The 20,355-nt window shown below is 37.5% G+C and overlaps 1 protein-coding gene across 1 annotated transcript in view; it reads left to right on the top strand.

Annotated features, from left to right (window-relative positions):
* CDH2 (cadherin 2) overlaps positions 1 to 20,355 on the top strand; it is a 207,227-nt gene that overhangs the window by 26,778 nt on the left and 160,094 nt on the right. Inside the window, exon 2 of the mRNA XM_027576021.2 lies at positions 1,378 to 1,489. Within this exon, the coding sequence (XP_027431822.1) occupies positions 1,378 to 1,489 (112 nt within the window). The remainder of the gene's footprint in view (positions 1 to 1,377; positions 1,490 to 20,355) is intronic.

The raw sequence follows: 20,355 nt of genomic DNA, 5'->3' as shown, positions 1-20,355 counted from the left end.
AGCACGTAGGCTAGGATATATCCACATTCATCTTTACTTGAATTTTCCCATCTGCATTCCAGATGTGCCTGTACCAGCGTCCACAAACACCTGTATGAGCGGGTTGGTTGCTCCAGACCCTTGACCTGATACAAGTCCTTTCTTGCACATAAAAGACTTAAAACTGTTTGCAAATTTGAAGGGTCTGAACTCTTCTCTCAGTGTTGCTCCTAATACTTTTTTTTTTTTTCAGATTAAAGACTGTGTAATATTTAACAAAGTTCAAATGGACTTTTTTCTTTATTTTCCCAGATCCAAAAGAACGACTTAAATATTAGATTAGCGTGGATTTTTATAACTTTAGTATTTGCACAACTTCTCATGCAGAATCCAGGTGTGCCTTTAATTGTGAAGCTGTGCGGTTTTGCTTTGACACCTGCTTTCAGGTCTCTCTCTTTCTGGGACTCCCCTTCCTCCTCCCTCCCAATTTCTGATTCTCATCAGTGTAGATTGTACCTAATGCTCATCCTGCAGCTACTTCGATCCCTCTGGCAGCCCGTGTCCTCTCTTCCTCCTCCTGTATATGGATCCCCATCATGTTTAATGTAAACGCTGCACGAGTTCTGTTGAGTGCTCTGATGATGTCAGTAGGGCCAGAAGACACAGGGAAACTGACTTGGAGGGGTAAGTGCATAGCACGTGGTATGACTGAGTTGTAACCACACTGGGTAGGTAGCTGCATGTGTGATAATAGAGATGAAGATGGCAAGAGAGACTTCCTAATTTTTAAGTATAAAAAGGAAACATAATTGTATTAATCTTCATTTGTATTTTTAACGTGTCCCTGCCCTCCAGGTTAGAGACATACAGACTTTTGATTGATTGGTTTTACTTGGTACAAAATACTCTATACTGTGCAGGAAGTCTATTGTAGTTTTGTCTTTTAATGAACCGGGTATATCGAAACAAACTTCATAGCCAGAGAATGGGATGAGAATGTAAAACTCTATATACTTAATGTATACGTTTTTCTTGAAAAGTTAAGTTGGCGATGGTGATTTGTGGAGACTAAAAACTAGTTGGGCTGCCTCCCTCCCCCCAGATCCACTTGATAATTCTTCGGTCACAATGCTCATTTTAATGGAAATGTGCAGTCTTTAGAAAAACCTAGAATGTGTATTATTTGGATTTTACTGGACAAGACAATTGGGATTTGTTTCTTCTACTCCAGTTATCAAAAAGATTAACCCTTTGCCCTCTACGTTCTAATTGTAACCGTTCGGAAACAAAGGGGTTGTTTGTACAAGATAGCTGAAAAATTGAGGCTTTATGCCAAGTGGAATGTTTCTCCGTTGAAGGAGGTAGCAATCATTGCACACATTTTTTCTTGTGTTGCAGGCGTCTGTAGAGGCTTCTGGTGAAATCGCATTATGCAAGACTGGATTTCCTGAAGATGTTTACAGTGCAGTCTTATCACAGGATGTGCATGAAGGACAGCCTCTTCTCAATGGTACTATCTCAAAAGATATATTTGTACACACAGTGTCTATTCTCGTGAAACAAATTAGCTATTAAAAAGTCTCAAAATCATCTCTACTGTATAACAAGTATGAATTTTTCACAATCACTATAATGAGACTGTAGGGACTTTATTTTAGGATTACAGAAGAGTTTATGAATCTCTTATGTCCATAACTGGAAGGCTCATAATCTCTTGAAAACTTCAGATTTCTTCCATTTTTAATTTATAGTAGAAACCATTATGTAATTAATTTTTACAGTTTTTCTGAACACATTTTACTTATTTTGAAGGATGTTTGCCAAAAATCAGATTCTAATGGTTTTAGAAATTATTTACAGCAAAAATCCACTTAGTATTTTGAATTAAAGAAACAAAGAAATTACTATGATATTATCTTTGATAAAACACATCAAACTTTAATATTTAGCTAAATTATCATAAAGGACTTAGCAGATTAAACCTTGAGGCAGGAGCATGAGATTCATATTTTTGTTATAACATTGTTTACAGAAATTATTAGATACCTTATTTATCTGTTGACATATGTGAGTTTTGCACATAGACACCTCTCCTATTTAAATGTGGATCAAGTTCATTGTGGTAATCATGCCAAAACGTCTAGATAAAATCTGAAATAAAATTTTGAGTAGCCTAAGCAAAATTGAGAGCCCCTTCCTTTATCTCTAATTGAAAGCAAATAAAATTTTGGTTAGTAGTATTTTCATGGACTTATTTATCATTACACAAAATGTCGTTGAAATGTGAAAGCAAGAAGAATTGATTAGTGAGTTGTATTTAAATTGTTATTCCCCACAAATCGTGCATAACTCTAAGCCTGTTTTAGAGCGCTCCTTTTAGAAAATCCGTGCAGCCTCAACTAATTAATTTACACAGGGTTCTACCACACAGCCTTAATTGAAGTGTCTCTGCAGCACTGACAAACCTTAGTGGTATAATATTTAAGAAGACCATAGACAGAGGACTTTGAAATGTAAATGGCCTCTTAGCTACTAAGGTTCTTTAGTGCAAGATTAATCATTTTATTTTCATTTCTATTCTAATTGTGATTTGCTTACACCTATGTATTCTTTCTGAAGTTGATTTTTTTTGAAGACATCTTTCTGTCCTTGCCTTATTACATGGTATTTTAATGAGTAAATGTTAAATTAGTCTGTCTCCACACTGAATTGCTCATCTAGTGGGTAATGGTTGACATGATAGAGGTTATATCAAATCAAATAACAAGTGTAGATTTTGAGTCTTGGAGTTCTTCTGCATGTTTGTCATTTTTTTTTTAAATCTATGAATTATCATATGGTATCCTAGGACCTGTGTGACCAGTAAATATTATTTGAATACTAGAAAAAAAAATGTATTGATGACGCTTCTCTAGAATAACTCCGAGAAAAAAAATGTCAGTGGAATTTGTTGCATATTTGCAATTTATTTCTGAGATTCAATTTTAAATGGATAAGTCTTTCTCCCAGTCTCTTTTCCTAAAAGCTTGTTGAAATATTCTGGTTACAAATCAACACACGGTCTGTCTTTAGAGACCACGGATTTAAGATGAAGTACACTGGCACGTTGAATGGTTTTGCAAATGAAAGCCTGTTTTCTAATTAGTAGATAATGCCAGTAAGAGTAGAAATTGGGCATAGTTGCTTGCCAGGGTCTTTTTAGTATAACCTAGAAGCTGGGATTTTGCTAGAGTTATAAAAGTGAAAGATTGAAGCTGCTTTTGACTTTGTGCTCTTGCCATCATTGAAAGAAGTGTGTATCATAATCTCCCATAGAACTTACATGCTATGGTACGCCCAGTTGTTACCTTCTTTATCTTTAAGCTTTTTTTTTTTTCCCAACTATTTCTCTCATGCCACACCATTACTTTTCTCTTTGTCATTCATAGAATATGTGAAGGGACACCAGTATCTGAAAGCTTAAAACATAAAGCTCAAAATATTGGTTAGTAGAAAAAAAGTTTTTGGGTGAGGAAGAAAACTTACACAGGCTTTTGTGAAATAGCCATTTTTTACAAGAGGGTTGTCACCAGTTATGTTTCCTTTAGAGAACTGTTATGTAGAAGGATTCTACATTTTTACCTCTTACATCTTTTTGGAGTTCTTAGTGGGATAAATAACCCAAAGGTTCATCTATACACTGAACCCAAATGCCATGCCGTGACTCTGTTCATGAATTCTGTGCCTTGCAGTAAGCTCATTTACCTTGCATGTACTACATCTGGAAGGGATCTATTGCTAGGCCCACTTTTGTCAAGTTTTGTGATTTATGGTGTTTAAGGAAAGAAGTAATTGTACATAAGATATATACAACAATTCTCTAAGGCATTTGCCTCATGGCAAGTTCTACTGTATTAAAGTTTACAGTAGAGCGCAAAAGCCTACTGAAATCATAGCTCCTGATTCTTGATGCTTCCTCTGATTTCTCATTGATGATGTTTGGGGAGAGGGGAGTCCAACCATATGTATAGTATGGTCTCATAGATTACATCCCTGGCACACTAGTCCTTGTGCCAAACTTTGACATTTTGGTGTAGAGGTGTCATGCATGCTGATTATTTTTCAAACAATAAAGCACCATAATCTTTGTGAAAGTGCTTGGAGACCATTAAGCATTAGATGGAGATCTAAGTTGGTATTGGTCATGTTAGTGAAGCACTAAATGGAAGAAGCATAAAAATATCAAAGCTGGTCTGTAGTGTGGAGAGCATCCTTTCCTCCCATCTGCACTTTTTTTGTTGTTGTTGTTGTGATGAATTTCGTAGAAAGAAGAGACCCAGTGAGCTAGTTCTATCCCTCCAGTTTCTCTTCCAGTTGTCATCAGTATGTCTTCTGTAAAATAATAAAGAAGACAAATGTATTTTGTGATTAGCCTTTACATTTCATGTGATACCATGTTGAATATTTCCACTCTTTTAAGAATAGTACAGTATTAAAAAATGGCCATGTAGACCTTTGTTCCATTTTGTTAGCAAAACCAGATTTTTACTTAACTGGGCCTCTCTTTTTGCATTTCCAGGTTGTTCCCAATTTTTCTCTCCTATGAGTGCTTCTATGGACATGCTTTTTGAGAGAACTTTGATTTTTTTCTTCAGGGATATTTTTTAGGGGGATTTATACTCAAAAGTGGAATTACTAGGCCAAAGGGAACGTAGGCTATTGACCGTATTTTTTTTTTTTACATTTTTGTAGAACGCTTCCTTCCAAGGCTAAACGTATATTAGTTCTTTTCTACATCCTCATGACCCTTTAATTTTGTAATATTTTTCATTTTTCTCTTTCCCCTCCAGTGAAAAACATTCCTTTCTTATCCTGTGGTATTCTCTGTGTTTGCTTTTATAAGTTAGGATCAATTGTAATATTGTTGAGGTACTCATTTTTACCTTGCATTTTTCTGTTCTGATTTAAAAGCATTTATCACAACCCCCCCTCATTTTACAGATGAGCAAATTGGAGCTCAGAGAGATTATAGGCTTTTCCTGTGATTATACAGTTCTTTAGATGGTTAGCTGCAGATCTGGAGTTAGAACCCAGGTTTTCTGATTCCTAATTTAATCCCAATGATGACAATGATTAAAAAACAAAACAAAACATTATGGGATAACCCAGGGAAGAGTGAGAGCTAATGAGAGCTAGCCTAACTGGCCGGGTGTCTTGTGACAAGTTCATCTTAGAGCTAGTCTTTTTTATTCCCACTTCACACCATGACTTGTGTGTTTCTAGATATATTTGGGAATTGGTGACTGTGAGGCAACCAAAGCTCCCTGTAATTAAAAAAGACATTTCAATTATTGTCACCATTCATATTTTGTGCCTACTTGCTTATAAGCAGCAAAATTAAGGACTTTGCAAAATAATATTTAGTCTTTAGTATTTAACTTCTACTCCACTGAACTAGAAAATCTAGTGGTAGCATATTACCTGAAAATAAAATAACTGCAATCATAAATTTTCATTTTGTCACCAGCAGTGCATCTGACACTATAAAATAACAACCACACCGTGACATTGCAGAGAGGATCCAGGCTGTTTTTCGTGTGGATGTCAAGAGTGATTTTCCTGTGTGTTGCACATTGGTGGTCTGCATGCTTAGACATTTCACTAAGTAAACTCCTCCAACTCTGGTCAACATAAATAGCAACCTGCAATTACCAAGAATATTTTCAGTAATCCATTTATACTCACCAACTCTGGGCAGGACATGATGATTATTTTCAACTGGAAGGAATTTGATTTAGATTAGTTTACTTACTGATTGAGGCTTGTCTGCATTAACAAGCTCTGGGGAAGCAGTAGTGTATGGTATCTTTAGATGACAGTATGAAAATATTTTTTATTAGTTTAGCAGGACTTTACAACTGCACTAGTTTTTTAATAATATGAGTACTTTGTGTATGTGTTACTGAATTGGGAAGCCATCTTTATTTTAAGTAGCTTGCTGCATTAGAGGCTTGTGATTGGAATTGTTGTGAAAACCTTGGCTTTGTTTTAATTTTTTTAAAATTTTGACACATATTGTTTTTGGTATTGAATGTGTGTTTTTAAATATTTGAAAGGTAGGTTTATAAACATCTTATATTTAAAGTTGGCTAGCCACTTGAACTTTATAATTTCCAGGGACTGTGGGAGAAGGCACTAGGTGCTGGGATTGTTCTCTTGGATATTATTATGAGCTCTAAGGAGTTACATATGAAATGCAGCCCTGTGGGATTCTCAGGGGTGGAGACCTTGTTTTAATACCACGTGGCAGTTTTTTTTAAGAGCAATTAAGTATGTAATAAGATCAACATAAGAACTAAGAAATTTCATTCTTGTTTTCATCATCTCATTTAGACTTTATTTAATACTTGGAATTTTTTATGTCCCTTTTGATGTATTTTAGGTCCATCTGTCTTAATGCAATGCTGCAAACCAAGATAAGCCAGTTTGAGCGGTCACTTTTTTTCTTTTTCTTTTTTTTTTTTTTAGTCCTTTTACAGTTATTTATAGCCTTCAGTGATTTGGAGTAGGTGAGGCCTGCTCTCTCACAAACTTGCAACCAGGTCTGTGTTAAAGAAAGTAAGTCACAGTTCACATAGGCAAACATATTAGCAAGCAGGCACCCAAGTGGTTTAAAATCTGTCCTTCTATGATCCAGAGAGGCCCTTTTTCATTGTCCCTTGGATTCTCTAGTAAACATCTAGTGGGGAATAGAAAATAGACATAGTAAATACGTAAAATTTACTGTATGTTAGACGGTGTAAATGCTATGGAAAAAAATAATGCAGGGAAGGGAAACAGGGAGAATGTGTCATTCTGCCATTCAAATAAGATGCTTAGGGGAGGCATCACTGCAGAGGAGATATTTGAGTAAGAACTGATGTTGGAAGAGATGGTCCAAGAGCCAGAGATATCTAGGGGAAGAGCATTCAAAATAGAGCAAACATCAAGTGCAAGGGCCCTGAGGCTGGAGTGTGTTTGGAATGTTGGAGGAACAGCAAGGAGTCTGGTGTGATCGGTGTAGAGAGAAGGGGGCAGAGTAGTCGGGTTAGAGCAGTAATGGGCCACACTGTGTGGGGCCTTGTAGACCACTGTAAGGACTTCGGCTTTTACTTTGAGGAAGTAAAAAGCTATTAATTAGAGGGTCTTCAGCAGATGAAAGACATGATCTGACTGACAAAATAGCATCATTCTGGCGGTTGTGTTGAGAAAAACCAAAGGAGATAAGAGGGGATAAGGAGAACACTTAGGACACTAGTGATAATGTTGGTAAGAGAAGATGGTGGCTTGGACCAAAGCAGTAGAGGTAGGAGAAGAGGTTGGATTCTGAATATTTTTAAAAATAATTTATTGATGTGAAATTCACATAACATAAACTTAACCATTTTGTAGTGAACCATTCAATGGAATTTAGTACATTTCAGTGTTTTACAACCACCATCTCTGTATAGTTTCAAATCATTTTCATCACTTCAAAATAAAACCCCTTATCCATTAAGCATTTTCTCCCAAATCTTCTTCCCCCACCCAGTCTCATAAACCTCTTGTATCTGGCTTCTTTCATGTAGTGTCATGTTTTGGAGGTTCATCCACATTGTAGCCTGTGTCAGTACTTCATTCCTTATTATCGCCAAAAACTACTCCACTGTATGTATGTAAATATGTATATGGTTTACAATTTGTTTGTAAACTATTTACTCATTCATTGGTTGATGAACATTTGGGATGTTTTCACCTCTTGGCTATTGTGAATAGAGCTAGTACGAATGTGCGTATACCTAGACTTTTTGAGTACCTGTTTTCAGTTCTTTTGGATATATACCTGGGAGTAGAATTGAAGGGTCTTATGGTAATTCTGCTTTTAACTTTTTGAGGAACTGCCAAAATGTTTTGCACAACAGCTGCACCATTTTGCATGCCCAGTGGCAATATACAAGGATTCCAATTTCTCCACATCCTCATCAAAACTTGTGATTTTCCATTTATTTTGACTGTAGCCATCCTAGTGTGGGCGAAGTGGTACCTCTTTGTGGTTTTGGTTTGCATTTCCCTAATGACTGCTGATATTGAATAGCTTTTTATATGTGTCCTTGTGTCTCTTCTCTGGAGGAATGTCTGTTCAAGTCTTTTGCCCATTTTTAAATTGGATTGTTTGTTTTTTATCTTTCAGTTGTCAGAGTTCCTTATATATTCTGGATATTAGTCCCTTAACAGATACATGATTGGCAAACATTTTCTCCCATTCTCAAGGTTGTCTTTTCACCTTCTTGGCAATGTCCATTTATGCACAAAAGTTTTTAACTTTGATGAAGTCCAGTTTATCTATTTTTTTTTCTCTTGTTGCTCTTGCTTTTGGTGTCATATCTTAAGAATCCATTGCAGAATCCAAGGTCTTTATTTCTCCATTGTTTTCTTCAAAGATTTTTATGGTTTTAGTTCTTATGTGTAGGTCATGGACCCATTTTGAGTCAACTTTTGTATGTGGTGTCAGATAGAAGTCCTCGTTTATTCTCTGAATCTGTTTTGACAATAGAGCTGATGAGATTTGATGGCTTGGATGGGTGGTGTGTAAATAGAGTCAAGGACAACTTTGATAATTTTGTCTGAATGCTGAGATGTTAGTCACTGTGATGGGGAAGATCAGGAACTTGGTTTGAATCTGTGGAGAAGAATATCAGAGATGTCAAAGGGACATTTGAATACAGGTTTAGGGTTCGGTGGAGTAGGCTGGGCTGCAGAATGGGAAGTACTAAATGTATAGACAGTAAGTAGAACCAGGACCCAGGCTGAAGTCACTAAGGAGCCCAGTGTGAAGAGGAGGAAAACCAACAAAAGTAAAGAAGTGGTTTTGTATCAAGAATTTGAGCACTCCAGTGTTAGGAAGTCAGGAGAACTGGAGACTGAGAGTGACCAGGGAGGTAGGATAAAAATCAGTAAGGTATGGCATCTCTGAAGGGATGTGAGGAAATGTGTTAAACGGAGGGCATGATCATCTGTGCCAGATGCTACTGTGAAGGATCAACTAGGATGAGGCCTGGAAATTCACCATTGATTCTGCAACTTGGAGTAACTGGTGTCTTTGATTTTGGGTGTGTTCAACAGTCAGGTGGAGGAGAGAAGCTGGATACAGATTGAGTTTTCCATTAAAAGGAAGAAGAGAAGTTGGGTGGTGGCTGAAGAGAGAAGCGGGGTTAATCGAGGATATTTTTTAAAGAAAGGAAATGATAGGTTTGCACGATGATGAGGCACAGACTCCAGTGGGGAGTGGGGGGAGATGATGGTGCTGAAGAGAGGAGCTAATTGCTAAGACAATGTCATGGAGTAGACTAGAGAAAGGAGATCAAGTGGAACTTAGAAACCTGTATTTATGACAAGCTCCACAGATGTTTTTATGTACCTGCATTTGGGAACCACTCTAACACATTTTGTTGAGTCACTCCTAAAATGGTTTAAAATCCTTCATTTCAGCTTGATGATTTCATGTCAGCAGAAGGTTTGCTCTACAGAAATGGCAGATAGGATAAAAATGAAACCCTTGTGGTGTTCGATGATGTAAACAGTGTTTTCATTGCTGTAGCATCCTTGACAGATGGTTATCCAGTTTCTGCAAGAATACCACTGCTGCTCCCTCCCCCCAAATGAGGAGGAGATCACTCCTTTACAAAGTCTGCTCCATCTTTGGAGAGCTCTAACTGTTAAAAAGTGGTTTCTTAAAAAGTTTAACAGGAGCATATGTTCCTAAAATTTTTACCCACTGGTGCCTGTCTCATTTTTTGGCACCATACAGAACAGCAAGTATATTCTCTTATGCTCTGAGGTCATTCATTTCATCATTTTTCATTCAACAAGTATTTTTGAGCATTTTTCCTATGTCAAGCCTTTTTCAAGGAGCAGGCAGCGGTGGTCAACAAGACAGATGAAACCCCTGTGGTAGGAACCTACCATGTAGAGATCCTTCACATACCTGAACACAATCACCTCGGCTCCTTAAATCTGGTCTGCCACAGGCTGAACTTCGTGTGGTTTCATGTGGTTTCCTCAGTGGTGTTTGAGCATTCTGGTCGACTCTTTTCTTTCAGTAGAGGAAACTGAGGTTCCCTCCACTGCTGAACTCATTCCTTCTGTGTCCTACCCATGCCTCAGAGGCGTTCTTGCCTTTGATGTGGATGCGGCCCTTCCCAGCACAGCCCAAGGTGGACTTGGCATTGTTACCTGCTGCATGATTCTGTTGGCTCCTGTTAAGACTGTGGTTAACTAAAACTCCTGGGTGTTTTTCAGATGAACTGCTTACCATCTTGCACTTGTAAAATTGATTTTTGAACTCAAATGTTAGACCTGTAAGTTGATTCTTTTTTCAAAAAGGCCCTCGTTTCAACATCATCTGGAGACCCCACTGGTAACCCAAACACATAGTAGCTTTAGAAATCAATGCCCAGTACTTACTTTAAATCCTCATTTGAACAAAGGGTGTGCAATAACATCTATAAGTTTTAGATGACATAAGCCGCCAAATCGATGGGGTAAACCATACACACACACACGTTTTAAATTGTTAAATGACCAAAAAGGGGTTGATGAGTTTCAGCCTACAGCAACTTGAAGAGACATGTTAAGACTATATTTCAGTTCATGGCCTATGATTTTCTTAAATAAGATTTCTTAACATCAGGCAATGGAGGAAAGACCTATGGTAGATGTATGAAGGTATAAATAACAAGGGATTTAGATCACCGCAGTTACTACTGTTTCACGTTCCTGCTGAAAAATGAATTTCATTAACTTTAGCAAAAAGTAAAGAATAATCTGTTTTCAAGAATGCATATATCTTTTTAAGCACATCAAAGTTGCCACAAAATCTCTGTTTCATCTTGAGGACTTTTATGTCAGTAAATGGTTGTCCCCTAAACTGATAGAACATAGAACAAAGGTGAATCCATTATGGCAAATTCATTACATTTGCAAATTGAGCACTATTATTTTTTGGGTGGGGGAGGCCTTCAGTAACTTTGTGTTTTGAATCATGTCTCTGTAGGAGTTTCAGGTTTATTTCTTCAGTTGTTCCTTGTTGAATTTTTTATAGATGACTCTCGTTGGGATTTGTTCACTTGGAAGGGAAAGTCACTGTCCCCTTCATCTGTTATTTCTCCTTCAGTGTGGATGAGGTTCCTTTTATGGACACTTTACTTTGCTGTTGTTTTGGGTGGAGAAATGTCTTTTAGGCTTTTTTTCCAAGTGAACTCATCTTTGATGCTAATACTCATAATCTGAGTTGTATCAAGAATGAAACTGAGAATGCCAGCCACTTTTGAAGACGTGTGTCCTTACACCAGGTCATGTGTCCCCCTGTAGGAGCAGGTGGTTCTTTGTGACAGTGCGTCATTTCACCTCATTTTGAGATTTCCAGTAGTATGAGGGAGTAATCCCTTTATCAAAAGAACTCATCAGATTTTAATCTGACTGCCTATTACATTGACTGTTACATGGTTCTTTACTATTTATATGCTTTTATTATTTCCAGTTTAACTTTTGTTACTAGTGTCTATGTTAGAAAGTGCAGGCAGTAACTCTAACAAAGATCTTTTAACTTTTTTAAAAGCCAATATCATTGGCTTTTAGATTTTGGGGTGCTTGAGAGTTACCATTGGGGGGAGTTTGTTAAAATTCAGGTTCCAAGGCCTACCCCAGATTTTAAGGTCTTAGTCTTAAGAACACACATTATTACAAGTGAACTCCTGGTGAGTCTAATAAAGGTGGTATTCCACCAAACGGACATAGTTGGACTTAGTGTGTATTTCCATGACAGAAACACAGATCAGGTGGATTTTTAGAGATATTATACGTTGGAGGTTGTACATTACCTCCTTTTTCTTGTTTTATTGTTGTTGTTGTTGTTTTAATATAGAAGCCTACTTTCTGTCTTTGGACAAATACTACCTGCATTTAAAATAGACATTGGTGAAACCTTTGTTCATGTTAATGATTGATCAGAACATATCTGTATACACTATTATTACTACATTTTGTTTGTTTTTAAATCTTGATATTTATTTCGTCAGATGCTCAAGTAAGGAGACTAGTAAATTCTAGTGTAAATGTGAATAAATAGACTAAGATTCTGCAGTTACCTGGTTAAAAAAAAATTATGACAAAGAAAATGGCTCAGAAGCTCTACCTCCAGTTAATTCCTAGTGCTGAAATCTCCTCCTTTCTGGCTGCTTCATTTAGTTGCTGATATTATGGTTTAACTAAAGGTGTTTCTGTCCGGAGGGGAAGCACTGATATATTGCATTTGATTTTCCTCTGACATCAACTGGCCTTCCTGATGATCTCCTTTTGTTGGCATTTGACTTTATTTAGCAGATTGTTGAATTCCATTTTATTTTTTTTAAGGATTTTATTTGTTTGAGAGGGAGCGTGAGGGAGAGAGAGAGAGAGAGAGAGAGAGCCTGCACGAATGGGGGCAGGGAGAGGGAGAAGCAGACTCCCTACTGAGCAGGGAGCCGGACGTGGGGCTTGATCCCAGGACCCTGAGATCATGACCTGAGCCAAACGCAGATGCTCAACCAACTCAGCCACCCAGGGACTCCTTGGATTACATTTTAAAACCCTACAAAGAAGGGTCAGTTCCTTATTACTTTTGTCTTTTATTTCAGAAATTCACCTTAAATTAACTACTCTGGATTAGCAGTCATTATGAATTTAAGAAAGTGTTGATATGGAAATTTTCAGAGGCTGGCATGTCTTTGTGTTCTGTACGTTTATTCAACAAATACTTGTTTTCTGGCGTGTGCAAGGAAGTCAGTGTACATTGTCTTGGAAAATGTCAGTGCCCAGCTAACACTTATTAGTTGTGGTGGTGGGGAAAATAGTCACAATCTGTGGGAATCATTTAAATTATAAATATTTCTGTGTAGAATCTCTGTGGTTTTCAAGGCCAACAAGAATGAGCCACCTTAATGAAATGATCGGAGAAAAATCTCAACAATGCTGAATATCTCCTAATTCCTTTGTGAAATTAAATCCTGCAGATTTTCACATTATGCGTCTGTAATTATTCCTTCAATTCAATCACTTAGATCTGCAGTGGCATCTTTTGTTGACTTGTCATCTATTCTGTTGATGCTGAAGACATTTAGTAAAGCATCTTGTTGCATTTATGTTGTAGGAAAATGGTCCCTTATGAGGTAATCTCACACTAACTACTCAAACTGATAAAACCCTAGTACAGTATTGTCACTCCACTAATGATTAGCAAATTAGCAGATAGCCTGAATTCTCAGTCCTTATTAGTGCCCCGTTGTCAGAGGTTTGGTAGTCTTCCATTTAAATGTCCTAATTGTTTAACGCATCTCAAATAATAATTGTAATTTATCATTTTCCAGGCAGCCGTTTAAATAAATAGGCAATTAAGAACAGATGTACCCTTTGTTTTGCTGGGTATTCATATATGATGTCTAGTGGGTTCAACGTGGACGTTTCGTCAGTGCTATATTGAAATTTTTGAGGATCACCTTACTTTTGGCATTCAGATTTTTTTTTATAAATGTGTTACATTTGCATGGCCTTTTCTACTTCTTCAGAAATTTAATAAATTTTATTTAGCTGCTGCAAACTCTGAGTCAAGTAGGACAAGGGGGTGCAGTGGAGGTGCATGGTGGGGGACATTTCTATTTTCACGTAATGAAACTGAGGTCTCAAAGGTGAAGTGATTCACTTAGAATCATAAGATTAATAAGTGGCTGAATGTGGTCTGGATATTGTCTTCTGATTTCTGTGCATTATACAGTCCTTCCCCTCTAGCCCATGAGGCCAGTGCTTCTGATGAGGCATTTCATGTACATTTCATGTACCATCAACTTCCCATCCCCCACTTGCCAATAATCTGTTGCTTGTTTGGTGTTTTAAAATTTCCAGTTGCCAGTACCAGTTCATTTTACCATTCTTTTTTTCCCGAGAATGATCACAAAAACTTGCTCAGTTTCCTTGAGGTATTAGTACGTGCACCCAGAGTTCTACCTTTTTTTCTACCATTTTGGACTCAACATTCTACCCCGAATACTCTTATGCCATGAATATTTCCTACTTATGAAATAGCAATTCATTTCTATGGAAGATGATAGAAGACAAGTGTAGTCCTCGGGAAGCAGCATCTTGGTCTTGCCAGACCCAGTGGCCAGCAGTTAACTGGACATAGACAGAGAGATGACTCTCTTGTTTGCCCCAGATTACTTGTGAAGTGAAGACCTGGTATATGAGAACATGAGAGAGAACCAGAACCAGAAGACTGCATACAAGCAAGAGATCTCATGATTCAGTAGAGATAATAGAGTTTTTTAATTTGTCAAGTGACTGTATGCACCAGGTCCTTAATAAAATGGCCTGGCAAAAGCAGTAATCCTGTGTTGCAGGTAAGGAAATTCAGAAGTAAGCAGTTTTAACATGATTTACCCAAGGCATACCATTAGCAAGTGGTGGTACGAAGAATTGACCCCAGGTCTGTGTGATTTCTATTCCTGTGCTCTTCCTGATACACCATGCTGTCTCCATAGGGTGTGCCTGAAAATTCAGATCGGTGAGGGACCTGATCTGCCTGGTCATCAGGGATGACTTCATGAAGAGGCAACTGAGCTACACTTTGGAGAGTGGAAGTTTAGATAGAGGAGGAGAGATGGATAAGGAGTATGTTTTTGAGATCAGATTGACGTGGGAGGAAGATTTTTATTGGCGATTACTTCCGAAAATTGTAGACTGACGGGACCAAGTCTTGAAGGCCGTCGAGTGCCAGAGGGAGGGATTGAGTTGGCTGATGATGTGGGAGTCTTCTAGAGCTGGGAAGGAGAATTAGGCTATTGGGAATTCTGCAGAGGACATTATGGATGGAGCTGACTCTAAAGGCTGTAAACAGTGGGTGAATAATGTTTTGTGTGAAGTAAGTTATGTAATAGACATCATGGTGGTCTTCCCCCCAAGAGTCCTTCCTCAGTTACTCTTTGGGTATCTACTCCTGGCAACCCCACACAGTTCAAAGCTTTAGGAGAAGCTTAATCCGCCTCTGGTTCTAGGGAAGAGGCACCATAGTCCTCTTCTTCTGACCACGGTGGATGCTTGAACAGTGAGCTCAAGCTTAAGGAAAGATACATTGTTCCCTCTCAACTTGTGTCTAGATCCTTTGGCCTCTCTTTTCCTCCACCCCCCAACTCCTTCCCTTTCCCTCCATGGTTCTCACCCTCCCTAGACGGAGACAGGGAAGCAGATAATGTCAAGAGCTCCTATTAGTCACCTCGTTCCTGGCAGAGTGGAGAGAAGGAAAGATGCAGTTACTAAACAGCTGAATTAATATGATCCAGAGCTTTTCCTATTCCTGGGCTTCTGGTCATGTTAGCTGATAAGCTCCATCGACTGTGTAAGGCAGCATGAGATGAGTTTTCTGTTATGGGCAGTGAGTTACATTCTAGCTGATAGTGGGTTTTGCTGAAGGTGTCAGGATGGGAGCACAGACTTCATAACTTTGGGGGAATGAGAAGCTGGTCTATGTGGTGACGGCCAGAAAGGGGAAATATCAAGGTAAGGAAATGAAAGGTGTTGCTTTGAAAAGGGGTCTGTGCTTTTCTGCCATGAGCCTGAAATAGTGGTCATCGCTCTGAGGTGGGGACGGTGTCATTTATTTATCCAGTACCCTCAGTGCCTAGCACAATGCCTGACAAATGTTTCCCAGAACACTAGTTGGTAGATTAAATGAATGAATGTGTATGAACAACAGTTTGGCGATTTACTGAGAAACAGGAAATGAGGTCAAGGAGAGTATCTTCTATTGCAGGAAATAATATGGAAATTAGAAGAAAAATGAAGTACTTAGTAACTTAGAAAGGTGGAAATGGGATGATAGTTTGTGAATTGGTGGAAAGTATTTGGGTAAAAGGAAATTTTAAGTAGGCCGTAGGATCACACTGTTTTAGGCTACACAAGACTGCTTTGGGAACAATTTCTTCTTTCTCCTTAATTTTTTTCTCTCGCTAAATGGACCAATTTTTTCTAAATGTCTTCCAAAATATTTTGATTTTCTTGTAAGAATATATTGTAAGATAGAGCAGAAAGAAAAATTAAGGGCTTTTTCTAGGTCAGATCTTAATAGAAAATCACCATGGCAGTGAGAGATGTTGCTATGGGAAGATTGTATCAAAGTGTTCCTGTCACTTGCCTAGGTGGGAAGTGAGGTGTTGTCATCAAAAACCCACAGTGTGCTTGCATAGAGGCCTTGCTATGATCATTTTTACTCCTGTGGCCTCTTTTCTTACAAAGTAGGGATGCAAAAGCTGTTCAGTGTTAGATTTTTAAAAATTGACAGAAAATTCACTGAGTTTTTTTTTTTTTTTCTTTAGTCCTTTTGGGATGCGGTAAGAGAATACCATAGACTGAATGACTCATAAACAACAGAAATTTATTTCTCACTCTTCTGGAGGCTAGGGAAGTCCAAGGGTGGCTGATCGGCTTGTGAGTGAGGGCCAACTTCCTGGTTCATAGACAGCTGTCTTATCCACTCTGTTCTCAAATGCTGGAGGGGTGAAGGAACTCACCTTTCCCCCCCCCTCACTTTTTTTTTTTTTTAATATGAGGACAGGGATCCCCTCATGAGGGCTCCACCCTCATGACCTAATCACCTCCTAAAAGCCCCACATCCAAAGGCCATGTATTGGGGAATAGGTTTCTACATACGAATTTTGGGAGGCCACAAATACTCAGCTGACAGCACATTTCTAACAGAAAAGATAAAATTTTGTATTTTTGAAAAAAAAATGTTGATTATTTATTAGTAGGTTTGTGAAAAGGGCAGAAGAAACTTGTAATTATCACTGTCAAATACTGTATAACTTAGGATATCTTATTTGAGCTATTTTGTGTAGGTCATTCCATCAACAAATTAGGTGGTATTTATTGGTCCAAAATGACATTTCCTATCTCAGAATTTTGGAAATGTTTTTTGTTTTGTTTTGTTTTTGGTTATGTGGTTAGCTGAAGAAATGGTGTAAAGAGCTGTTTTTAAAAATAAAGATTCCATTGAATGGATGAATGTGTGTGCCAATGTATGTGTCTGATGATAAATTTTTAATTAACTCTTGAAAGGGAGCTCATTGAAATTTGGGATTACTAAAGTCTCAGCTTCCCAAGGAAATTTAGTTCTTTCACTCTTCTGGAGAAGTTCTTGCTCTCACAGTTGAATTCCACTTTGGAAAGTATTGGCAGGAACACAGCTCTTTGCGCCCCAGAGGAGGTAACACAATTTTAGACTTTAGTCACTGGGGACGGAACCCAAATCTTCTCCGACAGGGCTCCCTGGAAGAGGCCTGCTCAGCTGCTATGCTCACATCTTGAAGCTGTCTGTCATTTCATTACTTTGGCCCATTAATTCTGCCTTAGATACCTTAGCTAGGCGTGGTGTGATTACTTCACAGGTGTCCTAGTTGGGTGGGTATAGACTCATGTCCATTAGAGCACTAGTTTTCAAATTGTTGTGACTGGGAAACATTGTCACAAATACATTTCACATCATGATTCTGTATTAACGTGTGTGTGTGTGTGTGTGTGTGTGTGTGTGTGTGTGTGTGTGTATGAATGTAGGTGGGGGTGTAGATATACACACCACACATCTATATGTCACAAGACAATATACTTAGCACTGACGGCAGTGTACTCCAGTTTCCATTTCATTCCATTCCAGATGATACTAATAATCTGTTGTTATATCTGCACTTTGAAAAGCATTGCTTTTGCCCTGCATTCTAAGGTAGAGGAAGTACTCAGCCTCAGAGACTTCTGTCTCTTTTCCAGTAGAAATGGACCTCTGATGACTAGCTATGACGTACCTACCCATGCCCATGGTCCCTCTGTTAGTGGTAATACAATTCCAAAATGTTCATAACGCTTCTAACTGATTTTTATTTATTAGACACTGTGTACTGGGTATGAAAATGTTTTTTTGTGAATTAGCACCTGTGTGCCTCACTGTTTTCTGTTAGGTGTGAACACTATGATTGTATATCATCTATTTTATAAATGAAAAGAGAGGTTCATTATTCTGCCAAAGAAGTAGCAGAGCACAGGGACACTGTGCTTAATGTTGCATTATTCCAAAAATTCTGCTTTTTGACCTAATGACATTTTCCTTATGAAGTACTAAAGGTCTTAAAAATGGGTAATAAGAAAGTTATATAAATTATGACCACTGACCATATAGGATCATCATCATTGAGTTTTCATAGTTAATCCTTTGTATTTTCCAAGTTGTGGCCAGAACTAATTGATACCCACCTGTTTTACAAATTATAGGCTGGACTCAGAGAAAAATAGTTTTGATATATTATCTTCGGTTTATGCTTATCAAAGACATCAAGGCCAACTTCTATTATGTATTATTTTTCTTTCATTTTTTTGATAATTACCACAATTACAGTGTATTTGCTTAAGTAGATAGTTTTTTATATGCAGGTAGTTAGGTTTTCTTTATGAGCTTAAATTCTTTACAGCTATGATTTAAAAGTATTAAAGTGAAGGAAGTAAATTCGTTCTAAGAGAAAATAGCTTCACATTAGGAATATGTCAGTCTTGGAATCAATGATATTTTGAAAGACAAATTATAATTTTCAGGGGAGTAGCTATTAACCAGATCACAAAATGACAATCCTAATGCCTGTTTGCAGGTAAAAGGGACAAAAATCACATAATATATGATGCCTAGTTGTTAGGATATGTCTGAAACCTGTATGTAAATATCTAATGTCATTAGAGAATATGGGCGTGACCCATCCAGTGTGGGCTGCATGTGAAATTAATTTACAAATTTACTTTCAAATATGAGAAAACAGCAATTCAGATAGGCTTTGATTTGTACCACTGATATATCTGAACTGAATAAATAGGGTGTGTGTCGAACGTGTGGCAAAGCTCAATCTGTTTATTGTGTGTTTGTGTCCTTCCGTGAGAGGCAGCCTCATTAATAATGGGGGTAACGCTAAACCCATTCTTCAGTTAGCTCCTTAATTCATGAATGCCATTGAGACATATTAAAGTAACCCTTTGGGTATTATAGTTTAGCAGTCAAGGTTCTTTGGAGGGTAGCCAAATATATGAGAAATAAATATATATATATCTAATATTTTAGGCACACACTTATTATATTGTACACATAGAGTTCTTGAAGCATAATCCATGAAATAATATAAGTGACAAGGTTATGAGACTTTGTTACAATTTTAAAAGTTTTCGAGAACCTAATTATATATTCTGGTATGGCCTATTAATTCACTTTTTAAAAAAAAAACCCTCTTTAATTTTATATTTGATTACGGATAAACCAAAGAAAAAACTGGTAAGAAATTTCATGATAACATTTTTAAAGTATATCAGAAGTGTAATAATGAGTTGCATAAACTCCATTTAGTTGTTAGTGGTTAGTTACTTGTTAGTATACAATTTTGGAATTGTATACTGGAATTGTATAGAGGAAACCATACTGTTTCACTATTTCCTTTAGTTATGTGTCCTGGGAACATTGGAGGTGTCCCAGGATGGCATCTAACTAGTCATCAGTCATTTCTTTATTTTCTCACTCAGTATCTAAAATATTTGTTACTGAGCATTCTTTTAGGATTGTAAGTTATTGAGTAATAGTTTAGCTTGGCAAAATATTTGTGCACCATCCTCTTTGGCCAGCCTCACGATATACTCTTGATGCCTAAGCATATAGAGCTTTGCAACATATTAGCCATACAATTAGCTGAGTTCATATGTAAATATGAAATGAAAAGGGAAATGTTACACATTTTTGTTCCTTTCTGAAATAATTTTCTGATTGCATGTGTACTGAAATAGCCTTGAAGGACTTGTATGCATTAGGGCAGCGCTACCTCCAACCATAATTAAACCCCACTTTTTGTTTTAGATCTAGTTCTATCGATACATAATTGTAGTAAATTTTCTTCTCTTGGCATGACTTAAATTACTGTATCATAATCAGTTTTTGTGCTCTGTTAATATATTATTTTTCTTATTAAAAAGAGGAATGGGCATTATTTTGATAAGGCTAAATAAAATCTTAAATGTTTTTGAATATATGTGGAATACTTGTTGACCATTGTTCAGGAAGAAGTATTTTTCCTTTACCTTAGGGCCTTGCTTTGTTGGTTGCTTCCCAAATTTCAGATAGGGCCATAATAACCTGTCACTATGGCTACCAGAATTTAAATTTGCTGTTATTAAGGGGAAGCTTATAAATTCCCAAGCCACTCAAAAGTTGAATCCATCAACTAAATCCATAACTGCTCCTCTGGGAACTGGGGGAAAGCCCTGTAGATTTTAGTATTA

This window comes from Zalophus californianus, chromosome 14, assembly GCF_009762305.2.
Source record: "Zalophus californianus isolate mZalCal1 chromosome 14, mZalCal1.pri.v2, whole genome shotgun sequence".
Lineage (NCBI taxonomy): Eukaryota > Metazoa > Chordata > Mammalia > Carnivora > Otariidae > Zalophus > Zalophus californianus.
The sequence above is the reverse complement of the archived record's forward strand: the minus strand, read 5'-3'. Positions and strand labels throughout refer to the sequence as shown.